The sequence below is a fragment of the Pieris napi genome, chromosome 23 (assembly GCF_905475465.1).
Source record: "Pieris napi chromosome 23, ilPieNapi1.2, whole genome shotgun sequence".
In the NCBI taxonomy this organism is placed as follows: Eukaryota; Metazoa; Arthropoda; class Insecta; order Lepidoptera; family Pieridae; genus Pieris; species Pieris napi.
Window position 1 is genome coordinate 4,959,158 of NC_062256.1, and position 16,023 is coordinate 4,975,180.

The following is a 16,023-nucleotide window of genomic DNA, read 5'->3' on the forward strand; positions in this document are numbered from 1 at the left end:
CTGCAATAAGTTTTTTTTGTTTCTTGAATGTTTTAAACCTTGTATACTATATTATATAACCTTGTATGCTATATTATTGGTTATGTGTGGTGAACGGTTTAGCATGTTTATTTTTTTGCGTTGCTTTGGGTGTGGTTTGGTATGGTTTGATTTTGTTTGCTCCAGATAAAACCAAAATGGCAACGTACGAGAGCTATAATGGCGCTAGTACCACCAGAAAAGGCACCGTCGTCGGATAGCAGTGGCTCTGACGATGAGAATCTCCTTCAAAAAAGAAATTATGATGATGATGATGTAACCTATTGCAGTTCGGATCCACAGTCTTATCCCTCTTCCTTGGACCGTATGAATATTTTGACTTCCGATGACGAAGACATAGAAAACATACCATCTCCTCATGCACCAATAGTATTGTCAGATGAAGAAACCGTTCCATTGTCACCCGTAATAAACAAAATGTTTCCCAGTGGTAGGCCACAGGAGCAATTACCTCTATTGAATTCAGTTTCATTAGTGCTATCTCCACTTATTAATTCCCCGGCTGCAACAACTCGTTCTAAAAGAAAGACAAACGCAGTGTCTAGAGTTGTCTCAAAACGAGTAAAGAAGTTTGTAAGGAAACCCTTAATATTTAAGTGGAAACGCAATAAATTTCAGCATTCAGCTATCATCGAATTACCGTCGTATGTACCACCAGTCGAAGCAACCGTAAAGTCACCCTTAGGCCTCTTTTCCATTACACGGTTTCTCGCCGTGAAAATCTACGGTTAATTCGCCGCGTGTAGGCACGGTCGTCAGTGTGGTATGGATCACTATATGAGCTTGTCGACATGCACGGTGGCGCCAAGGCACGGCGCCGCGGCCGCGTGCGCCGTGACTGCCCCTCGGCGCGCCGCGTCTACGCACGGCGTGATTTTCACCAGTGTTGTATGGCAGTCTATCGGGGTGTGTCGACGGTGCCGGACGTACGCACGGATTCGTGACCGCTTATATACGCTGTTTCGCGATTTTATTATAAAATGAACATAAATCAAGAATTATTAATTACGTTGATTCAAGAAAGGCCTGTAATATGGGATAAGACCATCGACGATTATAAAAATAAGCGGCTTAAATATGATTCCTGGAAAGAAATATTTATTCATTTCCAGCCCACATTTGAAGATTTAAGTGGTGATGAGAAAAACAAGTTTGGTAAGTTACAGATATTTAATTATTAACTTTTTACTTATGCATAGTTGTTTTGATAGGAGAGGCGACCTTCGTTAGATACAAAATATTGTGCAAATCTGTTGCGAACTTCATTAGCCGCCAAACTTCCGCGAACTGCATTCGTGATAGGTAACTGGATTAGTTCCGATTCTGAATCAAGGGTGGACTCATTTTCACTCGCATTGTGAAACTGAAAGTTTTCCTGCTTATGTATAAAATTTTGCAAAACACAACATGTTTTCACAATATCAACTGCCAAATCGATGGACACATTCATTGGCCGGTGAAAAATTCGCCATTTATTGGATAAAATGCCAAACGCACATTCAACAAATCTTCGCGCTCTTGTGAGTCTGTAGTTAAATGTACGTTTTAATTGATCAAGCTGATGACCACCAAATGGACGAAGCAAGTGATAATGCAAAGCAAAGGCTTCGTCCGCAACGAACACATATGGCAAATCGTAGTCAATTCCAGGCAAACGTGTTGCACCGGGTAGATTTAATCCGTTGTTTGTTAAATTTTTCCAAAATGGGGTCTCTTTAAACACACTGGAATCACACTCCTTTCCGTAGGCGCCAACGTCAACAAATATAAAGTTGTAATCGCTATCTACTACTGCCATCAAAACTATAGAAAAAAAATGTTTGTAATTTAAAAACATCGAGCCACTATCAATTGGCTTAATAAGTCTGATGTGTTTTCCATCGACCGCTCCTAAGCACAGCGGGAAGTTGGAAGATTCTTGAAATTTGCTTGCAATGTGTAGCCAGTCTTCTTTAGATGGCATTTTCATATATTCTTTATACAGTTCTAACCAAATGTAGTGGCATACTTCACGTACGATGCAACTTATGGTTTTTATTCCAATTCTATAGCTGTAGTATAGGTCAGTAAAGGTATCTCCTGTTGCTAGATACCTGAAATATAAAACAAAACGGTTCAGGTTCAAATACTAAAACCCCATTTTAGGTCGGGGTCGATTCAGTTTAGGTCGGGGGTTTTCATAAATTTTGAATTTAATAATTATTATTTATTTATTTTCAGGGCAAATGGTGATGAAGAAGTGGACCAATATGAAAGATAGCTGGATAAAATATGACAAAAAAATTAATGAATGTAAGTCTGGTTCTTCAGCAAAAAAAATAAGAAAATATATGTTCTATGATGAAATGATGTTCCTAAAAAAAAATGTTGAGCATCGCAAGACCGATTCTAACATGACTGAACATGTTCATGATTCTAGCCTCAGTAATGAAAATTTTGATAGTGCAGTCCCGAATCAATCAAGCTCGGGATACACTGAACGGAGTGAGACGCAAAGGGCTAAAAAAAAAAGAAAAAATGAACTAAGTGAAGTTGACATTAGGTTTATGAAGTTTATGGATTCAGCAGAACGAGATGAGAAAAAGAAAAGCCGTAGTATGAACTTTTTTATGGGAATCGCTGATACAGTTGACAAGTTCAGTGATGAAAATATGATAGACTTTCAGTTTCAAGTAATTTCAATAATTAAAAATATTCAACAAAGACAGTGTACTCAGTATATACCTACATCAAGAAACCAATGGGATCAAGGCCATCAAGGATATTTAAGTGGTACAGCATCCTCAAATGCGCAATCGTCAACATATGGATATTCTACAGCTGCTAGATCGAGCTATGGAATAAGTCGTCCACAGACGTCTTCTCATGATTTTGGACACGGTTCTGGTTTAGAGCCAATCCACTACCGACCCGAATCACAATTATCTGTACATAGTGTAAATGCGGAAAGTATCTCGGCAGATTCTCAAGTTTCTATTGAAGACGAATTCGATTTTAGTACCGCACTTGAGTAGCATTTTCAGCGTAGTGTATTTTTTGATTTACTTGTTCTTAAATTAATAATTATTAAAATTCAATTACATGTAATAATTTTGTTTGTGTGCAATAAACAATTTTAAACTAAAATATGTCATTTAATTTTGTACCTACTTACCTCAGAGTTACAGCCAATCTTTCTGCGGGCGATATACTCTCTCGCATAAAAGTATCTTGATGTTTTAGTTCCTGGGATAATTTTTGGAGCAAGTTGTCGAATGTAGTTTTCTGCATTCTAAAATAATTGTAAAACTTGTCTTCATCTTCTCTCAATTGATTCTTGACAAGTGTATGAAACGCGCCATATTCCTCCCTTTTTTCTAAAATCGGATGTATCCAAAACCTTACTTCCCTTTTTTTTTCTATTTTCTTTTTCCTATATATGTAATAAGCAACTATAATCTTTTTTTTCGTAAGAAAATTCATGACGCAGCACGTCCTACACAGCCCGAGTAAAAAGCGCTACTAGCCAGTACTTACCAATGTCTCGCGCGGTGATTTTGCCGTATCATGTACAAGCTAGCACGTTTTTTCAACCGTACGGCTTACACACCGTACGTTTGAACAACCGTGTAATGGAAAAGATGCCTTAGATTACTTTAACGCCTTTTTTCCAGAAAATATTTTCAAGTTAATTACAGATAACACTAATTTGTATTCAGTTCAAAGTGGAGCAGCCCGGAGTATCAACATTACTACTGATGACATTAGAGATTTTATCGCCATAACTTTGCTTATGGGTGTAGTACAAATGCCAAGTTACAGAGACTATTGGAGTAATGCTTTAAGATATCCCCTTGTGGCTAATATAATGACTTTAAAAAAATATGAAAAAATACGACGATATCTTCATTTTGTAGACAACACAGACACAAATGACGACCGGTATTTCAAAGTTAGACCAATTTTGGAATGTGTTCGCAATAACTGTTTACAGCTTGTGGAAGAAAAAAAAATACAGTGTCGATGAAATGATGGTGCCCTACAAAGGCACAAGGCTTCCTCATATATCCACTAGTTCAGCATAAAAAAATCATATAAATAGGCCACGATTTCCGGGAGGTACGTTCATTTGAATACTAACAGACGGAAAGTAAACATCAAAATGGAGAAAAACTAAATCAGAGCTGTCATAAAGTACTTCTGTTTGAAAAAAATACAGCGACCTTGTGGAAACATTGGGGGACTCTGCTCCTCCATATTCCACAGTTGCTCGCTGGGCAAAGGAGTTCAAGCTGGGTAGAACATCCACAGAAGATGAACATCGCGAGGGAGTCCCTCGGAGGGACGCTCATCCACGTCCCTCAATGCGGAAAACGTTACAAAAGTCGAAGATGTCGTATTAGCAGATCGAAGAGTGACCATAAGGCATGTAGCTGAGATCACAGGGATCTCATATGGCAGTGTTCAAAGAATCTTTGCAAACGAGCTGCATATGAAAAAGATCTCTGCGCGTTGGGTGCCGAGAAAGTTAACCGACGAGCAAAAGAAAAATCGAGTAGACATTTCGAGGGCGAATCTCGAAAAGTTCCAGACGGATCAGGAAATTTTTTTGTTTCGTTTCGTGACCATCGATCCATCATTTTGATCCGGAAACTAAACAACAGTCAAGGAATTGGAAACGAGCCTCTTCCCGACGCCGAAGAAATTCAAGGTGTCAAGTTCGGCAGGAAAGGTTATGGCGTCCGTTTTTTGGGACGCCGAAGGAATTATAATGGTGGAATACTTGGAAAAAGGAGCCACTATTACAGGCTCTTACTACGCAGACCAAATAAGAAGATTGCGGGAGGCCATCAAACAAAAAAGACGAGGCAAACTCAGAGCTGGAGTGTTGTTCCACCAAGACAACGCACCGTCTCACAAAGCCGCCGTTGCGATGGCTGCCATTCAAGAAACGGAATTCCAATTTCTCGAACACTCGATTTGACGACGATAGCGAGGTGATGACTGCTGTAGAGGTGTTTTTCGAGGGTCAAGACAAAGAAGTTTTTTCAAAGGGAATTATGGGTTTAGAAAAAAGATGGACTAAATATATTGACTTGCTAGGAGACTATGTAGAGAAATAAATTTTTTTTTTACTTAAAATATCCTTATTTCATATTGATTATCATTACTTTTGGATCACCCCTCGTACCCTTAAAAGCTACAACAACCATTAATTGATATCAACTCATCTTATCAACATCGAGAGCCGACAGTCAGCTACAGCAACAACCTCGACGGGATGTTTACATTATCCATTCTCAAGATATTAAATATTCTGTAAGTCTTTAGTCACATTTATCTTAAATTGTTATTTTTTCTATTTTGTTTTTGTAAGTTCTGTGGTTATTATATTTTGTGTATACCTGTTATATATAACGTAAAAAATGGAAGGCCGAACACTAAGCCCGGGTGGTACCAAACCCGAAGTCTGCATCACTGACACAGAAAATGAAAACGCTCTTCTTCCCCCTATTGGGCCTATCACCAGATCAAAAAAGGAAACCTTCACCTACAACATTACAAAATAAAACTGAATTAGAGTAATCAATTCTACTTAAATTCATTAAACCATTCGATGGTTCCAGAAACAAATTAAATTCATTCCTATCAAACTGTAACAATGCTTACGAATTAGCTTCAGAAAATCAAAAGGAAATTTTATTTAAATTGATCTTATGTCAATTAGAGGTAAAAGCAGACACAGCATGTTCCATAAAAGAATTTTCAATCTGGCCCCAACTTAAAGAATTTCTTAAAACTCAATTTAGCGAAAGAAAACATTACACACATTTACTCACAGACTTGCAAGAGTGTAATCAATTAACCAATGAACCCTTCAGCCAATATGCACTTAGAATAGAAACTTTCCTTTCACAATTATTCAGTTCAAGTGGCAGTAGTATTAGAAAAGGTATCTCTCTCTTCGATGAACAAGCGTATCTCTGAGCGTCGAAATAATGCAACCGCAGCGTATGATATTTGAAAATATTCAAATACTTGGAACAGCTTCTATTATAGAAGGCTGAGTAAAAAATGGCATTCCTTTAGTAGACGTTCGTGCCGATTGTTGTTGGTCTGCTAGATCATATGGCGATAACTACAAAGCACTTTCTGGAGCAGCAGACATAATAGGAAGAAAATTTGGAGAGGTTCTGTATCTTTGACATTCAACACATTTTGTCTTCAGTCAATTATGAATTTATAATAATACATAGCTTCAATCCGTTAAAAAAGTGTTTTCTTTAAGAGGTTCTGTATGTCGATTTAATAACAAATACTGTTTAGTATGTGTGCGAAAGCAAAAAAAGGAGTATAGGCAAAACAACATGTTTGCTACAAAAACTATGATGGATCAATCCAGGTTAGCAGCAGACGGAGATGCCTCATTTTGATAGCCAATCCGTATCCTAATCAGTGTTACAGAAAATACAACGTCGTAACCACTTGTTAAGAAATATGTGTAAAAATTACGTGCTATCACAAAAGATCTGAAATACAGTAAAGACCACAGGAAGCAATTGACGGACCAAAAAAGTATGAGCATGCGAAAGGTGGTAGTTTCAAACTCAGTGATGCATGCTTTTGGAGATCATAAACAATAATTTATAGACTGTACATTAGATTTTGAAGATTTAATAAAATTATAATTGTATGTTGTGTTTCTTAATATTTCAGATGCTGTGAGGACAAAGAAATCCACGATGGCAATGCTTAGCATATACGAAGCAAATGTACAGATGTTTATGGATGTCGGCAAGAAATCAAGGGCGTGGAAGAAAATATCAGAAGGGTTAAAAGATTTATGGATACCGGTAAAAGTACTTAATATCATTAATGCTGAAGGTGTATTAAACTCTTGATAGTGTGTTGATTAGTCTTCATTATAAATTATAAGCATTAATTTACGGTTGTACAGGTTACAGCAGATCAGGTTAAATGGAAATTTAATCGCTTATATAACAAATATAAGGAGTGTATTGTCAACAACAATAAGATGGAAGAGCTCGTATTACTTTTGAATATTATGAGCAATTCAAAGTAATTTTTCATAAAGAGAAAAACGTTTCCACTCCACGTACACTTTCTTCTTCGATACTTACGACTGATGAAAAAAAAAAGAAAACATGACATAACCGGATCAAAGCACATTAGTAAGAGTAAAAAATTTAAAATAGATGATCCACCCAGCGAAAAGAATCTACCACTAGTTGATGAGTCTCCAAAACCGAAAACAACACCGGTTGCAGACGTTAAAAAAACTGCAAGAAACCAGCAACGAATTCAAAGTATGGAAATTATAGATAAAGTTCAAGAAAACCAGAAGGCAAGCGATGAAAATATGACAAGATATTTAAAAATGAAAGAGAAAGAAATGGAGTTAAAGAAGAAAGCAATCGATGTTCGTGAAACTGAAATGCAAGTTAAAAGAGATGTTGCGAGTGAAAAACTAAAGTTTAATGAAAAGAAGCACAAAGACTGGTTAAATATAGAAAAATTTACATGTGAGCTTCTAAAAAACTGTTAAAAGTCATACTGACAGCGAAGAGTCTGATTGAACTACCATAAGTTAATGTTTAAGAGTTTGTTGTACCCAAAAAGTTATTTAGTTATTTTAACATGCCAAAACAAATATTTTATATTATGATCTATGATTAAGAGATCGCGAGTCCTAGGTCGGAATTAAGAAAAAAATGCTGACTGTTTCGAATTTTTGGTAGAGGGATTAAAAGAAAATTAAAGATCAAAGAATTTAGTAAAAGACGTTTTACATAAATACAACATTTCACATATAACGTCTATGGTATAAAGAATGAGAAAATTGCGTTAGAGCAACTGTCAGCACAAATAATATTGTTATTGAACCCTGTGGACTATTTGTGGATAACAAGTATCCTTTTCTTAGAGTTAGTCCCGATGGACTTATTGGGACGGACGCAATAGTGAAAGTCGAGAGTCCAGTAGCTCCGGGTAAAGTTGGAATGCACGAAGCCATCAAAACAAACAAAACACAAATTTACAAACACAATAAGAAAACGAATCAAACTGTAATAAATAAAAACAGCAATTGGTTTTTCCAAGTTCAAGGCCAGCTTATGATTAGTGGCGGTGAAAAATGTATTATCGGCATTTGGGGGAGGGAGAAGCAATGAGGGTCATAGAAATAAAGAAAGACGAAACATTTTCGAAGGAAACGATGGAACGATGGTGGTAGAGTTTTATATGAATTATATACTACCTGAGCTTGTAGACTCACGACATTAAAGAGGCAAAACCCTGTGAAGTAGTGAAAATAGAACCATGCAGATGTATTTTTATATAACAGATATTGTATTGTAACATTTTTTTATGGTTTATAACACAAAGAGTGACTGTAACTTTTCTGACATAACTTATTTTCACATGGATGAAACCTTCACGAATTAGTATCGTCTAGTATACTTTAAATACCTGCCTACTTGTGGAGCTTGCCCTGTGACACCTGGGCAGGTACCAGGTGAGAAAGGTAACTAAAAATATGAGTTATCTAACTTAAATTTGTATGGCTGAATTTTATATATATTTTGTAGAATATTATTCTAAACTAGAATTATAAAGTGTCAGACACTTTTCATGGACCAGAGCTTTTGTCAGACGCTTTAAAGCTCGACAAAAAATTAATGAACTTTACTTATTTTTTCATGTCTGACTTTTAAATATATTATTCAAGTAACTACTACAAAGTTATATTTCATCAGTTAGACAAATTCGAGTGACCAAACATCCCCTAAACACAAAACCCCCTAAACACAAAGTTATTCAGCCGGGAGTGCGAGCGAAAGAGCACTATGCGCATGTATTGCAGAGCGAGTGAGACGTTCACAACAACTCGGTTCCTCTTCTTAAACTCACTCTCTGCTCCACTTTACAGTGTATACGTGCTTTTTGCGCGCGCAACCTATAGTTTCCAGTGCAGTTCGGGTGTATAAGAGCACATGTTTTTGTTGTTTATATCGTGTAATTAGTGACCGATATTGTTATATGTAATAGTGAAAACCATGGAAGAAGAAAAATCAAAGTGTATATTTTGTAAACAACATCATGATAAATTAAAATTATTTACCGAAGAAACATTTAAAAAATGTAAACAAGTATTAAAACAGCGAGCACTCCATAACCTAAAATTTAAAGACTTAGTTTTTCCAGAAGATTTGTATGACTATGGTTACCATCGAGAATGCTATAAGAATTTTACTGCTTTGCCAAAAAGGTATTATTCTGCCACTCCAGAAAATCCAAAAATTGCCAAAAAAAAAAAATTATCGAGTAATGTTGAAAATACATCAGTTACATCGACATCAAGCCTACCAAGTAATCTTGGTACTGATAATCATCAATGCATACAATTGACCTCAAGTCAACAAAATAATTCTATAGTTCCAGATTCAGATGTAGTATCAGACTCTACTCCAGTTAGTACTATGTCTGAAACTATTGTAATACCTGAGCAAAGTGTTGAACCTAGTGTTGAATTAGAATCAGTTGAACCGGTGTCATGTATTTCTGAGGAACCTTGTGCGACATTTGAATGTGATGTTAATTCCTCTTCTCATGATGTTTCAATTGAAAATGATATGATAATTGACAAAACCCAGAGATGTATATATTGTGATCAAATGACTAAAAGACATAAATTGAAACGACTACCATTGCATAAGTGCGGTAAAAATGATTTTTTAATGAAATTAAATGTTCAAGACTTGGCAGAATTAATTGAGAAAGTGCAAGATGTAACGGATTCAACAATATACTATCATAAAAAATGTCAAATGGAATATTCCTATAAAATATCGTCAAAGAAAAATAAAACTCAAACATCTTGGCATGATCTTCGTAAACACCATCAAGCAGTTTTTGATGAAGTTTGTAATTTTATACAACAAAATGTAGTAGAAAAAGGTCGATGTTACTTTCTGACATTTCTCCACAGGAACTACATAGAGCTATTTAACGAAGAAGTAGAAAACTCTAAAGAAGTTATGGGGAATTTCACTCCTCATAACTTAATAAAATAAAAAGAAGATAAAATAAGCAAAGTATTTACAAAGGAGATTAAGTTCTTAATATGTCATAATAAGAAGGTACTTGCTCCGAAACATGTTTCTGTTATTGATGAAGAGTTAGTAGACAATTTGAGGGATCAGGACATTCTTAATAAAGCTGCTTTGATATTGAGGAAATCAGTACTACAAATTGAGAAAAAAAAATTGCCAAATAATTTATCTGTTCAGGATCTTAAAAACGGCGAAGTTTCAGTGCCAGAAGACTTATCCCAATTTTATTGTACTCTTATTGCAGGAAGTAACAGCAAAAGGAGAAACAATTTTAAGTGTGTTCGACTAGTTAAATCCTTGAGCCAGGATGCTGTCTATGCTATCTTGAATGGTAAATGTAAAACGTCAAAGCATATTAAGCTCGGAATGGCTTTAAAAAGCTTAACAAGCAGTCGTAATATAATCGACATCATCCACAGATATGGTCATTGTATTAGTTATCCAGGGATAGAGGAGTTGGAGACTGAAGCTACTTATTACTCTATGCGAAAATCAACTATGTGTCCTGAAGCAATTAAAATAAATCCGAATCTCTGCACTGGAGTTGCGTAGGATAATTTTGATCGGTTTGTGGAAACAAAAAATGGGAAGGACACGTTACACGACACTGTTGGTATAATATATCAAAACGTGGGTCAAAATTCTTTACACGAATCAGATACTCCACTCCTTTTAAAAGTATTCAAAGAGAAAGTTACGCCTGCAATCATTTCCAATGGATTTAAAAGATGTGGAATCTACCCTTTTGACCCTTCTGCAGTTGATTATACCAAATGTATGGACCATGAAGTGCGTAATGCACCAACACTTGCAGAGACAGGAGGAGTAGAAACAATTCTGTTGCTAGAATCTTTTATGCGAAAAGGTCGAACAGAACAATTTAGACGAGCCATAAAAGATGAACAATGGGAAGGTGACGAATCGGCTAAGGAACTATTTTACGTCTGGAAAAAACTTCATCAACATTACCTTTCTTCCACATCTTCTTCTCTTCGTGAAGCATCTATTCCAGAAGGTAGTAGTAGCTGTTCTGTTGCGCTTGTGAACACAGAGTATGAATTACCTACTAATATGTCCCCATCACTCTTACAACCGTCGGTAAGCGCTCAAGTAAGTAGACGAACATCTACAACATCTCTAGAGATGGAGATGATTGTTGTGACTGATCAAGGTAGCAACTCGGTATCCATTTCAGAAAATAAATTAGATCAGCTTCTAGCGCAGGAAGCATCAATTTCAACACCCACTCCAGAAGCTTGCGATTGTTCCAAAGATACTGCACCTGTGGCCGTTGTAGATGACATACCTGTTAATATGCCTACTTCACCTTTTCAAAATCCGTCTGACGCTCCAGTGAATCGGCAGACATCTGCAATTACTCCAGAGGCAGAGATTGCAACAAATCAACAAGGAAGCAACACAGTTAACACTTCTAAAAATAAACTATTTCAGCCCAAAAAACAAAAACTAATAAGCCCTGCTTTTGGTAACCATATTTTGTGGCCATCAGACTCACCAATAAAGAAAAAAACTAAGGAACGCCTGTCACTTGCGGTGACATCAAAATATTTCATAGATTACTTTGAAAAAAAAAGAAGAAGAAAAGCAAAAGAAGTTAGAATATATAGAAAACAGAAAAAGAGAGCGAAATGAGGAGAAAATAAGTAAAAGTCAAGTAAAGAAACCAAAAGTAAAGAGAGCAGTGATACGCTCGCTCTCCTGTGACTCAGAAATAGATATAAAAAAATGTAAAGTCCAAGGCAAAAGAATGAAAAAGAAAAAAAAACAGTCTCATTATACGGAGTGATAGTGAATCAGACGATAGTAACATAATTGATACAAGAAAAATAAACAAAGAAAATGAAAATATACCAACAGTAGGATCTGAACTAGATTCCGAAGAAGAATTGTTAAGCGTTTTATCTGCGAAGAAAAAAGGAATATGTAAAGGAAATTATGTCATCCTCATATATGAAGGACAATATTTTCCTGGGCTTGTTGAAAATGTCGACGAACAATTTTTTGAAATAAGCACTATGAGCTTTTCCGTGGCAAATACATTTAAATGGCTAGAAAAGCCTGATAAAATCTGGTACCATCAAAAAGATGTAGTGGAAGTAATAGATGCACCTGTGCTCTCTAACAAGAGAGGTTTTTATGTCGTAAAGGAAATGGACAAATACCTTCCATTTACTGTTTAAAACATGTAATATTATGTTGATTTTCTTCTCAAGGATTTGTTAATTTAAATTTGATTATTAAAAATAATAATTTTCTTTGTAAATTTCGTTTTATTTACATTTCACTGTATGGTCAACTTATGGTACATTCACGGTCAGACTTTGGAGTTTGCTGGTCAACTAGTGGCGCATTTATGTATTTTTATTTTATTTTTTGATATTCTGAAAAATGGTTTCAGTTAAATAGTAATATTTATATCTCTAAACACACTAAAGTTCACACAATCATTTACTATATTTAAATTTGATGTAAGTATTAAACCAAGTCTGCTGTACATTTCGAAGGAGTAAAAAGCGCTTAACCGGTCAACTATTAGTACATTGACCCTAGTTTGCAAATAATGTTCCTGTCAGTATAAATACAGTATATGTATAGTGAAAATACCACTACTTTAACTTTAGTAAACGACTTAAAAAAGAAACATGCAATTCAATACAGTCAAACCGTTGGCGCAAATTTACCCAGAGACGAATGTGCAAGTAGTAGTGAGTGTGAGGTTTCGAGAATTGACTTGCCAATTCATAGTGTGTCCGGTGTTTGTGTGTTGAAGAATCGGGAGGAGAATAATACCGTTGGCGGTTCAGCTCCTGAGCCTTCTCAGATAAGCGGGCGGGACAGATGCGCTTAACTGCTAGTTGTAAAATAAACCAAAAAGTTGGTGATGAAGCCTTACTAGACCTAATAACAATAGATATGCAACCCCTACAAATTGTTGAAAACGAGGGTTTTATAAAATTTTCAAAAAAAAAATCCTGCTTATGTATTGCCATCTAGAAAAAATTTAATTCAAATTCTGGAAGAAAAATATAACATATGCAGTTCTGAAATCAAACAAAAATTATAAGATGTAGAACATATTGCCCTAACAACTCAAACTCAAAATGGAATGGAACAGAATGGAATATTTTCGACAAAAATAGTTACAATTGTGACCGATAATGCATCGAGCATGAAGAAGTTTTTATGAAGAAAGAAAAAGTAATTTTTAAAATAAATAAAATCATTTCTGTGTTGCACACACTATAAATTTAGCCGTCAAAGACTGCATTTAAACAGAAAATGACGCATTCCCACTTTTAAAAAATGTCGCAGCGTTAGAGGTCTTAACAAAAAGTCGCGCCATTGTCACTTATTTTAAGCAAAGCATAAAATCGTCCAATGCACTGAGAGAAATGGAAAGTGGATTCCAAGTTTTTATATGTTGCAGAGATTGTTGAGAACATTAATATAATAGAAAACTGTGTTGCTTTTTTACAGCCCATGGAAAAAGTAACGTCCGGGCGAATCGTATCCGACGCTATCGTATACTATACCAATAGTCAGAGGTCTACAAAATTCGCTTCACAATAAGACTCCAAAAACCGAAGCTGGAAGGCATGTTCAGCGGTCGCTGCTGGTCATTGATAAAAGATTAAGTGTTTATGAGTCCAACAGAACATCAGCAAAGGCCACCTTACTGGATCCACGTTAAAACAAAAGGTTTTGGTGAAGAGAGCAATGCTGATGCGGTTAAATTTATCCTTGAGGAATTTGCTCAATACCTGGTTCAACACCCAACAGTTGAAGAAGAGAATCGGTTGCAGATTGTTTCTACGGCGCAAACTTTAACAGATGGCCATGATGATGAAATCTGGAATTTTTTTTACAGAAAACTCATTGAAACGGTCCCACAGCAAATTCCAACATCATCCGCTTAAATAGTTTTAAAACAATATTTAGATTTGCCCTACCTAGATAGAAAAAAAAAACCCGCTACAATTTTGGGCTAAGTGTAAACATATTTTTCCTATCCTTCATCGAATGGCCTTCCAGTATTTGTGCATACCGGCTTCCTCTGTCCCTTTTTTCGAAGGCTGGTTTGGCTTAAGCCAAAAAAATTACACCAAATATTATTCTTGAACTCGTACAGTTGCGAGATAGGGAAGTCTTGAATATCTAAATCTCAAGAATTTTGTAAGGCGAAACCAACACTTAAATTTACTGCCATCTAGAAATGTTACCACAGGGCGCCAATACTCAAGACTACATATACAATAAAAAAATATTTTATCGCGGTCCTACTTCCTGATCGTGTACGCTTTGCCTAAATTAATTGTATCCATTATTTCATCATTTTTGTTCCTAATATAAGAAATCAAAATTGCATATTTGCATACTTGCATATTTCACACCAATTGTTTAGTGCGCTAAATGACTGCGTGAGCGACAGCTTGATTTATAAGTGTTGGTTTTGATTAGACCGTGTATTTATGCGTTATCATGTCGCAAAAAAAGAGAAAAGTGATTTCAATTGACGAAAAATCTCATGTCATATGGTGTTGAATATATTATGTAGTGTATAAAGTTTTGCACGAGTGTATCTAGATGGCGCTAGCTGTTATTTAAAACGCGCTTTCAAAGTATATTGTAAGTTTTATATTGTCAGTTAATATAATATGTAGATTAAATGAGTATTGAGCTATCGAAGAAATTTTTATTCATTTTACTCGCGGACTCACCAGGGAGCTTGGATAGAATTATTCATATGTAGATAAGAAAATGGCGAGTCGAATAGGGAAATTGCAAAGGAATGTGTGTGGAGTTTCGCACTCTACGATATTAACGATTTGGAAGAATAGAGATAAAATAAAAGTTCTTTTCGAAAAAAACTCTTTAAAACTTAAACGAGCGAGGAAAAGTGAACATAAAGTTATAGAAGATGCTTTATTAACATGGTTTAAACATCAGAGGGCAAACAACGTCCCAATAAGTGGTCCGATTCTGCAACAAAAAGCCAATGACTTTGCTCGTCTTATGGGTAAGGAAAATTTTAAGTGATCGTCGTCTTGGGTACGACGTTTTCGTGCTTGTCAAAATTTTGTGGCAGGAAAAGTTTGCGGTGAAGCGGCTGGCGTTCCTGAAGGAGTTTCTGAATCTCCTTTCTGTGAGTTTCTGAATCGGGCTCTCTCATAAGTGGCCTGCACTGAAATCTCCAAAAGATAGACTGGCCAAAGTTTCCTATATTAAAACGAAATTAGAAATGTTAGAAAGTGATTGGAAAATAGTAACTAATAATTATAACAGGATTTTAGAAAATTTTGATAGCACAATTGAAGAAGAAGATTTAAATGTATATGAAGAGTTGGAGGACACATACTTAAAGTATAAACTAAGTTTATTGGATGTGTTGCCCAACCCTGACAATGTTATTGATAATCCTTGTATGAATAATCAGTCTCGTAAAGGTGAATAAAATTTGTATTCCTGTATTTTCGGGAAATTATTCAGATTGGCAAACCCTTAAAGACCTATTCGAATCCTTAATCCATAACAACACATCTTTAGACAAAATAGAAAAATTTCATTATTTCAAGGGGCTTCTTACTGGAGAAGCCGAACAAATATTGCGACATGTTACTTTATCTGCAGCGAATTATGATCAGTCCTGGACTTTATTAAACGATAGATTTAACAATAAGAAATATTTGGTGAATTGTTTATTAGATCGGTTATTAAATCAATCAGCTATGTACATGAATCGTGTAAAGCACTAAAGACGCTGTTTGATACTACGAATGATACCTTACAGGGTTTAAATAATTTAGGATTACATACATGTTGAACATTGGGACAACACTATTGTGACAACAAT

General features: G+C 35.6%; 2 protein-coding genes across 4 annotated transcripts; one reads left to right on the plus strand and one right to left on the minus strand.

Moving 5' to 3' along the window:
- The first annotated feature begins 721 nt into the window (after positions 1-721).
- LOC125061516 lies at positions 722-3,053 on the plus strand. The gene is made up of 2 exons (XM_047666994.1): positions 722-1,194; positions 2,260-3,053. The coding sequence occupies exons 1-2, from the start codon at positions 1,020-1,022 to the stop codon at positions 3,051-3,053; spliced, it is 969 nt and encodes a 322-aa protein (XP_047522950.1). The 5' UTR covers positions 722-1,019.
- On the minus strand, positions 1,196-3,675 carry LOC125061515 (protein ANTAGONIST OF LIKE HETEROCHROMATIN PROTEIN 1-like). 3 transcript variants are annotated; one of them, XM_047666993.1, is made up of 3 exons: positions 3,556-3,648; positions 3,194-3,451; positions 1,196-2,132 (listed from the first exon to the last, which is right to left on the minus strand). In XM_047666993.1, the coding sequence occupies exons 1-3, from the start codon at positions 3,585-3,587 to the stop codon at positions 1,229-1,231; spliced, it is 1,194 nt and encodes a 397-aa protein (XP_047522949.1). In that variant the 5' UTR covers positions 3,588-3,648; the 3' UTR covers positions 1,196-1,228. The 3 variants fall into 3 exon arrangements, 2 of the variants coding, with proteins under 2 accessions (XP_047522949.1, XP_047522948.1); XM_047666992.1 differs by lacking the exon at positions 3,556-3,648 and having other exon boundaries at positions 3,194-3,501; XR_007119052.1 differs by lacking the exon at positions 1,196-2,132 and adding an exon at positions 2,974-3,089 and having other exon boundaries at positions 3,194-3,675.
- Between the last annotated feature and the right edge of the window lie 12,348 nt (positions 3,676-16,023).

Bases quoted from the DNA above. Each gene is read 5' to 3' on its own strand.
- LOC125061515 (XM_047666992.1), bottom strand. From the start codon at position 3,501: ATGAATTTTCTTACGAAAAAAAAGATTATAGTTGCTTATTACATATAT. The intron at 2,133-3,193 runs GTAAGTAGGTAC...TTTATATTTCAG, and splicing joins AGATTGGCTGTAACTCTGAG to GTATCTAGCAACAGGAGATA.
- LOC125061516 (XM_047666994.1), top strand. From the start codon at position 1,020: ATGAACATAAATCAAGAATTATTAATTACGTTGATTCAAGAAAGGCCT. The intron at 1,195-2,259 runs GTAAGTTACAGA...ATTTATTTTCAG, and splicing joins TGATGAGAAAAACAAGTTTG to GGCAAATGGTGATGAAGAAG.